This window comes from Lethenteron reissneri, chromosome 9 (assembly GCF_015708825.2).
Source record: "Lethenteron reissneri isolate LAM-NWPU_2019-01 chromosome 9, ASM1570882v1, whole genome shotgun sequence".
Lineage (NCBI taxonomy): Eukaryota > Metazoa > Chordata > Hyperoartia > Petromyzontiformes > Petromyzontidae > Lethenteron > Lethenteron reissneri.
Genome location: NC_083787.1, coordinates 3,848,418 through 3,862,476, shown reverse-complemented (window position 1 = coordinate 3,862,476; position 14,059 = coordinate 3,848,418). Strand labels below are relative to the sequence as shown.

The window sequence follows — 14,059 nt, the reverse complement described above, 5'->3', positions numbered from 1 at the left end:
CTACGTGACTTTACCGAAAACACCTAAGAATATGATTCCTTGCAGTCACGAAAGCTTCAAGTCTAGAATTGGTATTGTTGTTGTTAAAGTCAAAACCAGTCGAGAATTTCCCCGTGGAAATATGCTGCTGGAAAAAACTGGCTCTATTTTCCTGAAGGCTTGATGGTATTACTTGTTAAGCCATTCAACTTTAATGTCATATGGTGCACATGTTTATTAAACTGACGCTTCGTTATAGAGTAGGATAAATAACGTCTTTGGATACATTTTCCTTTTTACATTAATCTTGGTCAAATACCTATTTTTAGAAACTTCTCCCTAACAGCCCAACTGTGCAGGTGCACTGTGATTTATTCAACAATTCTACAAAATAAAGGTCCTCTAGTATGTTTGAGGAGAACCGTGATTACTAGAATGTCATGTGTATGTGATTTCCTCATTTCTTGTTGACCGCATCCAAAAAAGTCATTAGATGTTTGTTATGGAAATGTGCACTTTTATTCAGTCATGGGGTACCCTTTTTTAAACATTGTTTCGATATTGAATATCCGTTGGAGGGACACGTTTAGTATGGCTGGCAACATGCTGTACAATATAAGTTCAAAATAACTATATAAATTTAAGAACACGCGAGAGTACGTATACCTAGGGTTGTTTTTGAAGGTGTTCCCGGATAAATATAATGACATGAAGGCAGACGAGCAACCTGCAAATGTGCCTAATGAAGAATGTTTTTAATCCTGCTATGACATGGATCAGAAACATCCACATTAACAATTAATATGGAACATAACGCTGAAGTGTCCAAAGACGGTATAGAGTTGCATGCGTGTAATGACATCAAAGCAGAGTAGCACATGGATAAAATAAGAAAACATACACAGGTTAAGTCCATCATATTGACTGGAAGAAAGGCCCTGTGCACGACATGTCAGTAGAAGGGATGCTGGCTACTGGTTAAGACATGGTTATGTGGCAGCCGCCGAAGTAGACTTCCACTTTATAAATGGAACAAAAAATCTGCTAAATTTCGATTTAAAGCTTTCGTGACTGCAGGGATTCATCTTCTTGGTTCTTTCGGTAAAGTCACGTAGAAGGGAAATAATAAAATAATAAAAATAAAACTTAATAAAATAATTCTCACGACGTTTCGGCCACAACTCAAGCAGCCAAGAAGAAGAAAAAATCTGCTGGGGGTCGTATGGATTGTTGCATCGTGAGGCTGAGAGATTTGACAGCTTAGGAAGGCTCTCATCCTACACTGGATAGATCATGGTTGATGATGCTACATTTGTATTTGATGTTTTTATTTTTATTGATAGTCCTGAGTTTGCATCTGACCCGGATTTGAAACGATGGGTGTATAAGATGCTGTTTATAAACACTTTTCAATGAAGAGGCAGACTTGACAAATCCCATCTTAAGTTTTTTTATCCTTGCGTGAGAATATACCCGAAAAAAAATCCATCCATATTAGGTGATAACATTTGACGTACTGCTTCAGAAACACATTTCAAAATCCTCGCTTGGGCATGTGCCACCCAAGCAAAGCAAAGTCACCATGAATTGACAAATTCAAATCTGATGATTGTGAGGTATTTGGCCGTATATTGTTCAGAGGCCACCAGTTACAATATAGACTTATTCTAAAGAGTTTATTTAACATTCATAAGTGAACCAATGCTGTTTTGAGAATGGAGATAGTTCTAGGGCAGGGTGCAAAGTTAAGTATGAACCACGGTCAAACGATATGATCGAAGTTTGCATAGCTTTTTCGAAAGGGGTGGAGCAATATCTACGAAGCAGCCTTTTGCTCCGAGATTTATGAGTGGGCTCTGGAGAGCCGTTTCGCCCGACACATTGGAGGAGGGGAAGGTCTTTAGTATGTGCATTATTAATTACTAGCATTTTTGCACGACCATACAGTGTGTTGTAAATGTGTGGGCTATTTTCGATATGCAGTCGGGTAACAGTATTGATGTATTGGTCATGTAATTACAGAATATGGCATATCAACATTTCAGGGAATAGATTTTTTTTAAAGCCTAGTTCTTAGCAGGCGACAAGCCCACCGAGACAAAACACTGCTATTTCAAGAGATGGGGGGTTAACAGGAGTTTTTTTATTGCAGTTTTGCTTTTTTAATGTTGAGGTTTGGGTCATGATAACTGCACAATTGCCCACTTGTTAATCATGTCACAGGGTATTTGCTGTGAACCAGGCAACATCCTGAAGGGGTCATGATTTACAGCTTTCGTGACTGCAGGAATTAATGTTCTTTGGGTCTTTTGGTAAAGTCACGTAGATTGGTCCAAAGAAAATAACAAAAACTACCACGTTTCGATGGCAATACAAGTGGTCGTCTTCAGGAAAGGGGGGTTAGCTTCCAAAGGCAAACTATAAGGGTTTGAAATTGGCTTAGCCCAAATGTCAGCAGCCAATGTTAAAACCCGACGGTAGTTGGTTTTCCACCAACCAAAGGGCTCCCAGGTGAAAATTAGCATGTTCATGAGAGATTAGCACGTTAATGGGAGATCTCAGAGCCGCAACCGAGGGGTCGGCGCGCGAAGTGGCTGTGTTGGTGTGAACTCTGTGAAAGCGCAAGTTTGAAATGGGCGTTAAGCACAACTAACATCGGAAGGTGGTAGGATGTGAACATCATAGCCAGTTATGACTTAAACTGGTTGATAACGTCCTTCCATTGATTGCTCAGTTTGTACCCATCTTCTCGATTGTGTCGATATATATGGATGGCTTCATGAACGAATCTTTGTTGCTAGCCAGTGGGTACCTTCTTCTTAGAGAAATCAATTTCGTGTGAGCCCACCGCATTAAAACAATGATCAGCCACGGCCAAGGTATTGGTCCTAACGTGTTTCAGATCTGCCTTATGTTCACGAACACGGTCCGAGACATGTCGCTTAGTTTCCCCAATGTAACCACTGCCGCAGACACAGCTTCGTTTGTAGACGCCGGGGTATTGCATGTCAGGGATAACATCCTTCACAGATGGGATTAGATCACGAATTTTATGTACTGTGTTAAATTGAACCTGGATCTTGTTTGTGTTTGCTCATGATTTTGGAATTATTTTGAGTGACCCCTGGTATTTTCTTTGAACCTATCTACGTGACTTTACCGAGGGTCACTTTGGCTTGATCAGTCGACAAGACACAGATTGCCGTTTCAACGATGTAGGGCTGTGACTGTTGACCTTGTTAAATTGGACCATTGACCTTTGGAGCAACATTTGTAGGTGGTGGTAACAGTGTATGCGTCTTGGAACTTGCATGACAAGTGATTGTACCCATTATGTTTGTATCTCCAGTCTTCGCATAGATAAGGAACCATTGTGTGCTGGTGACGTAGTGCAATTAACTTCGCATAAAAAGTCATTGCAAAACTGCTCATGTTAAATAGCCTGCAGCAAATGACTAAGTTGCGTAAGGGTGTTGGAAGTACGCTTCTGGTTTCTTTTTATTCCTATGTTTAGCCCCTTCATATGGAAGTGTGTATTATTGCCTCTGAAAAGCCCTCGATGATATTGCATGTTTTTTTCACACTGCTTGCTTCTTCGTACAGTGCTGTATGTGTCTGATATTGTTCAACCGCCTTTTAAAATTGTTATTATAAAAGTAACAATTCGCAATAATACAGTGTATGAATAGTCCTGAAATATCATTCATTGGATGCCAATGTGCTTGTGTACCCCCAACCACTAGCCTTTGAAATGTGTCTGACAGTGGTACATTTTGAATGCGTCATGCAGTGACTCATGCTGTGTGTGCATGCGCTCGCTGCCTTTGCAGCAAAGAGTACAGTACTAATCACATGGTCTGTTGTGCAGGCACTCCTCAGCTTACATTTAAAAGGTCAATACGCAGGATTGCAACGACTGAGTCTGACACAGCTTTCCGCCAGAGACACCACTCTGCTATGGCGGAGTTTAGGTAAGGGTTTAGATCGTGTGTCCGCAGCCCTGTACTGCACCGTTGATTCCACACACTGGTTGTCAAGCTGGCCTCCCACGCTCCCACCACATCCACAGATGTATTTTTCCCGTGTGTTTTCAATTATTAGAACTTTTATTGGATCTGCGAAAAAGCACGCACTCATCGGCCCTGACCCTGGCCTAATATTTGTGTACTTTAATATACTGGACTTGGGGGAGGGAGCAGTGGTGCAATGGTTCATGCACTCGCTATACTGTGAACTCCGTGACCGAGTTTGATTCTAGACCGTAACCAATATCAGTGGTGAGGTGATTACCCTTCACCAACTCGAACTGTCCGTCATAGTGAAGTCTGATCAAATAATCCCTACAATTGCTGTGGAGTGATAATAATGCCTTCCATCCAGCAGTTTGACATAGGGCTGAATAAAAATGTCTACTTAATAATAAGTTGACTTGGGTATTAAAAAAAAGAGAGTTTGATTTGTTTTCACGTGCAGTATGTTCGCGCCTGCTCGCTTATAAATTTCACACCGCGTCGTCCAAAAGGAACAATATCTAATGTATAGGAAATGTAATGTTTTGGACAATTTTAAGTAGTTTTAGTAAATGTGTCGAAGTGGAGTTCTAGTCCTTTAAAACTATGCCAGTATGCCATGCTTATTCGGTGTGAACAGTCAACGGCACTGCAGTCAAAGGAATGAGGTATAATCCTGAATACAGATGATACATCTGGATACTTGTTATTCCACCTATGATGTAGTTGCATTAAAATTTACTTGCATAGCAGTAGTCTATTATTAAATGAAATGTGCTGATGTTTTGTCGGGTTTTTGTTGCTGTTGTATTGCAATTAAACTTTCAAAATAACAGGAAAAAGTGGCTGATGAATGCAGTCATTTTTAAATACTGTACCATGCTGGTTATGTCTTTACATAAGAGGGCCTCTTGCTGGCTGAAGCACCCCGATATTCCTTCTAAATATGCTCAAACATCACCACGCACTCCACACTCATTCCCCGCTTGAGTTTTCACTTCGATCGCACTACACACCCTCCTTCGGTGTCATAAATTGCCGATGGGCAGAACAAGCATGAGTGGACCTGTACGCTCGGAAACACAGTGGGGGTCAAAGTCCCTCTGTTTTCACTGATATGTTGAACTCCCTGTTTGTTCTGGAAAAAGACCTCATTTGTCCACCACATTGCATATTTTTGTAAGAAATAAAAACGGCAGTAAAATACATTGTTAGGATGCTGGTAATACTGTGATGTGTAATTGTTGTTAAAATGTTTCCATTGTTCTTTTCAGTGAGGATTATCAAAATGTGCGTTCCTTTTTTTTTCGGATTTGGGGAACCATCATGCAGTCGGGTGCCAGTGCAGAGCCATTCCAATATTTTTTTCCCCATAATTTGGCTTGATAACAACAGCTAGGAGAACGCATCGAACACATCAAATGCGATATTTTAGAAGGAAATGTTAAAATGAAGGTTATGCGCAGCTGTGTAAGTTCTAACAAATATTACTATGTGTATGTTAAAGTACTGTATATACAGATATCGTTTATCTGGGGTGAACGGTAGGAGGGGGGAGGAAGTATCCAAATTTCCGGGGTCCCGGTTGGGGATTAGTTGGTGTAGGGGGGGGGGGTATTTACCGAACTAACTTTGTTTATCCGCTGTATTGACTACAGACAATTAGAAGAGCCCCCCTCCCAGTATCACGTGACCAAAAACGTCACCTAATGGTGCGCGGCCAACAGGCAAGGGCATTGGGGGGACCCTCTTGTCTGGAGGCGTTCTGACTTGCTCACACCGACAGGGTCGCAGTCATCAGCTGCTTTCCCCTCGGGCACCAGCCCAGTCCTACCGGGTCTCTGAACATCGTGTTGAGCAAAGCTCCCTTTCTCAGAGCCACCCCACGGATATTTACATGCAGAAACGTGCAAATCGCTCTGCGACACGGCACGCCAATGCAGTGTTCCACACAGAGCTGGATGGCGTGCTATGTATGCACACAGCACGCCAATGCAGCGTTGCACACCGCTGAGTGGCGGGATGCGTAGGCACACAACACTGCAGCCCTTGCATGGCTGCTGTGTAGCGGAATGCTTTGCACAATGCTGCGGTCAAGTATCAGAGGGAGAGGTATGGGAATGTAGCTTGCTTGCCATCCTGTTGAGAGAGACCCCAAGGAGTGGTACCTCGGCAGCGCAGTGCAAAAAGCGCTGTGCGTCCATACTCGAGGAGAATGAACCATCATGCGAACTCTAGTCATCCTCGCAGTGGCTTTTTGGCTTGCTATCGAACACAGACGGTCACAGAATTGCGCGCTTTTTTAGATGCGTTTGTGCGGCCGTCTGGAACGCTCTTCTGATATTAGGAAGCCACTGGAGCTATACACTTTTAAATCTAGATTGGAAACTCATTTATTTAGAACTTATTTTGTTGTGGTTAGTTTGTCCTTTTCCTGCACCTCTGATTAGCATGGTTGGCTACATACAGTGCGAAAGAAGTTCAGCATAAATCCATACTCAATTTGGCGGCAGGATCATTTTGCCAACTTTACCCCGGATATTTGAAAGATTTTTCCAAATTACTCCGTTAAACCATGGTCGAAACCCCGTAGTTGTCTACCGTAATTGAGCTGTTATTTCTGAAAATATAACTAAGATTAAGGAATGTTTTTTTTATAATTTGGATGCTATCGGATAATCGCGTCAATGGAGATTCTAAATGCGTCCGCAACACGAGGCATTTAAACAAGTTATTTTTAACGTCAGATTACAACTGGTTACGAAAGCCTTCCTGACAAGTAGCAGGTCTTTTCAGAGACTTGTCAGTATAGTGTGCCCAGTGTTGAATCGACGTATTGTAGTTGACAATCGCTTGTCAATATTTTCTCAAACAAAATGTAATTATTTGGCCACTCATACAAATATGCATGAACCTACCTTGCCAAAAATACCATAATTTTCGTTGACATACGAGCCCATTTTCACTACCCCACGCATTCCTAAATGAATGCTTACTCCTACTGCACTTAATGATGATGATGTCTGCCAGATGGTCAGTTCTGAATGCCTGACATCGAACAGGTGGGTGGGCAAGGTTGCCATGCATTTTTAATGGCGTGATGGCATGCTCGTGTTGAGACAGATCCGATGGCCACTGTATGCACGCGCGCGGTGTAAGTTTAGCATTGTCGGAACAGTGCAAGGTCGCCCGACGAAAGCCCTGTGATGTAACCATAGCCAAGGATTGCGTAATCGGCTGTTGTTGCAGCAATTGCACAATGCCCTATACCACCAAACTGGGTGTGGAAGGAAAGACTTTAACCCGAGCTTAACTGCAATATTTTTTTGTTCCCTCCCAAACCAAAATACCTTGACTACAGTGTCATTTTGTTGTAATCTTTTTAGGTTATTAGGTAAAGTTTTGCTTAGATAGTTGAGTAGTGTAGTACACTTTTTTTGCCTATACATTTTGAACTGCATTTACGCAGCTTTTCATTCCATTTAATATTTTTCCATGCTGTTCTTGAACAGACTGCATTTGTACTGTACATCAATTATGGTGTGTGTGTATACACCTTTTTTTGTACAGCGACATTTAATTTGCTTTTATTATGATCTTTTAGTTTGTGCAGGTTAGCTTTGTCAAAGTATTCTTGTGTAAAAATGAATTTTGTTGGCTTAGTTTTCTCACCACTGGGCATCCTGTTGGAACTGGTTTTGGCCAGAGAAACCCATATCACATGGGTTCTCCATGGCAGGCCTCCACTGGCTGAACTGGCCTTAATTGACTTGAATCCGGCTGGAGAGTTCAATACAGCAAGGACATTACCTTATTTTCACAAGGGCCCTCCTTCGGGACCAGTTGCTAAATCTTGTGCGCAACACAGACGCGGCACGTGCCACGATGACACATCCTTTGCATTACCGCCTGGTTTCCATCGTGGAGACATGCAATAAAAAATGAAGTCAAACCTAACCGATTCCTCGCTTGCAATTTTAACAAATATATTTATTTAACATAGTTTCTTGACCTTTACCCCCTGCCTAATATTGTGACCAGTGTGACGAGCAAAAAGAAAGCTTTTTTTAAAATTTTATTATTTGGTTTTTCTTGACCAGACTAACACATAAACTGGGTTAAGTTGTTTTAAACGAAAATGCAGTCTGTTTGTTTAGTTTAACACGCACATCGCCAGACAATTGAACTAAGTGGCACATGTCTCATATCTGCATTGAACCCTTGATCATGAATGCTTCCAGGGTTGGGTTTTGAGTATGGTTTAGTTGCCCTTAAAGGGAGGTTGGGCATCTGGTATTGGATACCGATTATGATTGGTTCGGTTAGACCTGGTCGTCGTGGGAACAAGAGATCGCCAGGCCAGACCAGTGCCGCCAGGGAGCCCCCCGGGTGTTTCCCACTGCTTGTGGGAAAAGTGGGTATACCAGGGCTGTCCACAGGCCTCGTTCCAATTGGTTATGGAAATGAGGCATTTTTGTTTTTCTCCACCCCTACTGAATGACCTCATTTTGGCCATTGTACTCTTCAAAAGTTTGAAGATCTAGCCATTTCTTGTCGTTGGGGCTATAATATTTTTATGAAACGTTAATCCTTAGTTTTAGGTTGAAATTTACAGTAACCTCCAATGTATATTATCTAATGTTTAGCAGTGTTTTGTGTAAGTACAGAATGACGTTTTGTAATTCCTTAGAAGGATTTTTTCTATTTTAAATAGGTTTGGTGTTTAAGTGATATATCTGTATGTCATCCGTGTTTATTTTGGAATCATGAATTATAGTAGGCACTTTTTAAATTATTTATTTGTTAACACCATGGTAAGTGTTCAATTATAATAATGGGAACAATTTGTCAAAGTATTAACGCTGTTTTTTCCAGGGATAAATTTGTCAAAGCACTGCAGTGAAATTGATTGGTTCTACTGGCCCCAGTAGGTCATGTTAGTTTAAAATTTGCATGCCCAGTGCTTAAACACACTAGCCGAACATTTTTGGCTGTCTCGTGCGCAATGGAGAAAAAACAAAACAAAATTACATTTCTAGGGCAGGCTTTATCGGAATCCTCTGGTTTTTTTTCTAAGAGCTAGCATTTGCGGTGCATTTCTCAAAAAATTATTTACCTCCTGTTATGCTTGGTTTTACAATATTAGATTCAAGTGTAATATAGTTTTTTACATCTATCAACCGTGGTTTGCTCTTTCCCCGAGCCTTTGCAGTGAATAGCCATTGTACGTTTAAAAACTTTCCATACTGCAATTGGTATATGACTATTATGGAAACTTAATTATGTGAAGCCCAAATTAAGGTTATAAGGCACACACAACCACATTGGGGAATAGCTGCCAGCAGGGGTAGCTAATGAAAGAAGATGTATTTTTTGGCAGCTGTTTTACCCAATTCAAAGATAAATCGGATAAGAAATATATCTTAAAAACCAGGCTACAGTGTACCTTATAGACTCCCAATGCGCTGACCAGCTCAAAAACCAGGCTACAGTCTACATTATAGACTCCCAGTACACTCACCGAGGTTAAGAACTAGGCTACAGTCTACATTATAGATTGGCGGTACACTCACTCGATTAAGAACCGGGCTACAGTCTACATTAGTGTTTTTAAAATTGTTTTTATTTTATTATTTTTATTCACTTCATAATTTTTCTATCTACGTGACTTTTCCGAAAGAATCAAAGAATATGAATTCCTCCAGTAACTAAAGTTTTAAGTCAAAATGTAAGAAATATATTGCAACTGCATATTTCAATGTTTGATTACTCTTTAGGGGATTCCGAGGATGTACTACATCTAAAAATAGAGCCAAAGGGAACAGTCATGTACAATTAATGGCATCAAAATGACTAATCACCCACGAGTTTGAAAGCATATTTACAATTTCTGTGTTATATAACGCTCTTTTTGTCCTTTGTCCTGGGCTGCAGTCAGCAGCTTGCGCTACTTCAGTACACCACCGCGTCCACGGGGCCAGAAGAACGATGAGCAGAAGCAGACATCGGGGGAGGATGAGGAAGGTATGGACGTCTCCGATTGGCACACCGTCTCGCCGCACAGCTTACATCATTGCAATTTGGAAAGGGCACTTTGTTTGATTAAAACTTTGTAATCAACAAAGTACGTTCTGGTGCCGCAGGACGGTTTTTGCAAATGGGTACTGCACGTATACGGTACAGTTATCATTTGTGTGCTAGAGATCACAACATGCAGTTGTGATCACACGTAGTTATATGTTGAGTGCGTTACTCGGATTTAAATATAAATATTCGTCCTTTGAAATTCAAGAATAATGCAATCTGATCCTTGGCACCCCCTACAGTTTGCATGCATGTGTGCAGTGGATTGACCGTGGCTTATAATCATGATGATTGTGTGTGGATACAGAAAAGAAGCAGCAGGAGGAGGAGCGTCACAACAACATGGCTCGACTGCGCACACTTGTGATCACGGGCATTGTGCTGCTCTTGGTCAACCTGCTGACCGACACACAATCCAGCGTGTCGTGGAACGATTTTGCCAACGAGATGCTCGCCAAGGGGGAGGTGGCGAGCGTGCAGGTCACGCCCGAGAGCGAGGTGGTGTACGTCACCGTTCACCCCGGCGCCGTCATCTCCGGTCAGCAGGTCTGCTTTTGCGGCGCTTCTCCGTGCACCCCTGAACGTATTCTTCCTACATTAGTGGGCGAGGTGTTAACCACCTCGACTGGTATGCAGGAGGCGGTGGGTTCGATCTGGACCACTGAAGCCTGTATGTTTTGAGTTTGCATGTTCTCCCCGTGGTCACGTTGATTTTACTCCGGGTCTTCCCGTTTTTTTCCGTCCACATTTAGAATCAACGTGCATTTTGAGTATTTGGCTGCTATACATTTCCACATGATGAGCCACTTCGTTGACCTATCATTTGTGGCCAGGTCACTTCTAAAAAAGAGCTACGTAGCTCAGTAGATTGCTGTTGTCGTAAACTGTCCTCCATCCTGCACAGTTTTCTAACCTATTGCAACGTCCAACAATATTTTTTGACACGTTTAATTTTGAACTTGCCTACCCTATACAACCAAGGAAAGTCCAGCATCATTTGCATGAACCTGTATTCAAAGCCTAACATATGTTTTATAGCTGCTTTCTTAAAATCCCGCTATGTTACCTGCACAGTAACAGATATTCATCTTTTTAAGTGTTATTTTGAGTACAGTATTTGTCAGTCTTTCTGCATTTGGTTGAATTGTCACTTCTCACAATAAATATGGATTTTAATGCAGTATTATTGCCTTTGGTGCAATAGAACATCAGTACGCCCTTGACCAATGTTCTACCGCGCCTGTTACGTGTGTGTTTAAATCTCCCAGTGCAAAACAGCTTGGAGTTTTATTTGGTATAAACTGCACTTTTGGTAGTGTGGAGCGGTTAATTGTCATCGCTACACAGTTATAAACTTTTAATGTTAAGAGTCGATACGATCATCATTCGCATCCTCTCTGACCCCATTTTTCAACAGAGGGTGGTGAGGGTGTATTCGATGCGGGTCCCAAACATTGACAAGTTTGAGGAAAAGCTGAGGACTATTGAGAATGAGCTGGGCATTGACCCAAAGGATCGAATCCCCGTCATTTACCGTCGCACGTCCATGCTCCAGCGGTGAGTGTATAAAACGGGAAGGCTTGTAAATATAAAGTACAAAACCTCGTGCCTGTTTCAACAAATGGAGAATATAAATTGATGGTTCTCCCACTTGACCTACATATAAGCTTTAGGTAAATTTAGGAACTGTGAAATCATGTTCGGTGAGCACACTGCACTATATACCTGGTAACATGGGTATTATCTCTGGCCACAGATAATTTCAGTTGTGAGTTATATCTGGACCGGTCTTTGGCCTTCACCCCTTCACCCACCTGCATTGACCAGCATGGTAAAGTATGGTTTAACAACCCCTAGAACAGCACTGTATAAGAGGCCTTCATTCAGTAGTAAATCAACAAACTGCTATCATTTATAGTTGTTCAAGCTAGTATTGCTACAGATTTAGTGCACGATATTGCATAAAATAGCTTAAGTTTGTGATATTTGAATTTCTAATAGTTTGCAATTTAACACACATTTGGTGTTGGTTTGTGAAACATTAAATAGGTAGGACTGGCGAAAAACACAAGGTACTTCTATGATTATGAATATTTAAACTTGCGCGAGTAAACCCCCCAAAAAAACTTATTATGGATGAATATTTATACTTGTACTGTTTTCATAGGATCGTGCAGATGCTGGCAATCTCAATGGCCGGGATCTTCCTGTTCTGGATGCTGTTTCGCCAGGGTATGAGTGCTGCGAAGGAAGGAACATTTGGCGCTTTTGTAAGTTGTTTATAATTGTTTTACTACAACTCACCTTCCTGCCCCCAGCTGCTCTCTGTTTATTTTATTTTCCAGTCGTCGCTGGGAAAAATAATTTTTGGGGATATCCTGCGTTCTCACTTAATCCATCCACAACTGTAAGCACATCAAACCTGTTTGTGCTTTATGTATGTATGTAGAAATTCTTTCACACCATACATAGCCAACTGTGCTAATCGGAGGGGCGGAGGAAGGGCGAGTTCGAAAGAAATGAGTTTTCAATCGAGATATAAAAGTGCATAGCTCCACTGGCTTCCTCAGATCAGATGGAAGAGCATTCCAGATGGCTGCAGAACTGCATCTGAAAGCGCATGATGCAGTGACCGTCTTTGTTCGATGGTTAACCAAAAGCCGCTACGAGGATGTCCGGAGTTTGAGTGATGGTTTATACTCCTTGTACAAATGTTTCAGAAGTCTCTAGAATGTTTAGTCACTTGTCAAAGCAAAGCACTGTTTTATCTGCAGTTGTATTTAATCATCAGGTCATCTACGATTTAAAAAATGTCACCATTATCTTAAAAATCGATTCAGCAATATGCAGTTTTCAATATGCAACGACAGCGCATTAAACATTTTTTGTACATGTACAGTCGTTTTGTCATCTCACCGCTGCTCGACGTGGGTTGTAGGGATTGTTTTGTCAGTCTGCTGCTGTACTTCACAATGTTCCTCCCTGTGGGTTGGCGAATGTGGGGAGCATTGCCAATGGATTAGGCTGCACTGCCCCCTACTGACCACAACGGTCGAGAAGCCGACGGCAAATATTAAGCGTGGCAGTCGCTCATCCAAGCGCTATCAGTGCTGAGCCATAATTATCTGATAATTGGTTCTTTACCCTTCTATCTGGCAACAAAACTGACACCTTTTTGCAAGGAGTCATGTTTGCATGACTCCTTGCGAAAAGGTGTCAGTTTTGTTGCCAGATCGAACGGTAAAGAACCAATTATCATATTTTTACTGGCAAATGAGGTCCCCATACCATAATTATCTATTGAGATCTGACGAGTTCCCTGCATGTAAAGTGATTTAGTCATAAACACTACGTTTTTACATGCTCATAATACAACCACAAAGAGGTTATCTTGGCATCTGATACATTTTTACACGATTAAAACTCATTGCAGGTATACTAATTTAGCACGGGTAACACAGTTCTATATTGAAATTCCATGTGGGTAACAAAATAAGGTTCAGACAGAGGCTGCTACAATTCCTTACCGGTATAAACACCGCTGCTTCGATGGAGAATATCAATGGCCTCAATCTCTCTTGAGAGCTGCGGTTGGCTTCCTGCCACACTTGCTTGTGCTTGGAAATACCACCACAACTTATTAGATGCACATTCACCAACCAAAAATAATCGGAGTACTTGTTGACTTGGGATTTATGTTCCCACGAGCGGGACAATGACTACATCTGCTTGGCCATGGTGTAGGGTTGTTTTCTGGGCGTCCTGCATAGGAAACCACGTCATGTTGACTCTGTGGCCTTGACTATGGCAGGGTTGTAACCCGTCGCTTCCTCTCGTTGCATAATGCTTACTCCAAGCAGTTAAATGGCATCAAAGAATTCTAATAGGTTTGCAATTTGGCCACAACTCTTTATTTATCTAATATGTCCATTGTCTGCGATGTTGCACTATGAATGATATTGATGTTTGCGTAATATTAAATGGAC

At 41.6% G+C, this 14,059-nt stretch overlaps 1 protein-coding gene across 3 annotated transcripts in view; it reads left to right on the top strand.

The window, feature by feature from the left end:
- Positions 1–14,059, top strand: part of SPG7 (SPG7 matrix AAA peptidase subunit, paraplegin) — a 28,087-nt gene that overhangs the window by 3,051 nt on the left and 10,977 nt on the right. The window contains exons 2-6 of one of the 3 annotated variants that reach the window (XM_061548672.1): positions 3,848–3,950; positions 9,924–10,013; positions 10,381–10,619; positions 11,491–11,630; positions 12,241–12,343. In XM_061548672.1, the coding sequence (XP_061404656.1) occupies positions 3,848–3,950; positions 9,924–10,013; positions 10,381–10,619; positions 11,491–11,630; positions 12,241–12,343 (675 nt within the window). Of the gene's footprint in view, positions 1–3,847; positions 3,951–9,923; positions 10,014–10,380; positions 10,620–11,490; positions 11,631–12,240; positions 12,344–14,059 lie in introns of those variants that run through there. The other 2 variants (XM_061548673.1, XM_061548674.1) reach the window with 2 other exon arrangements.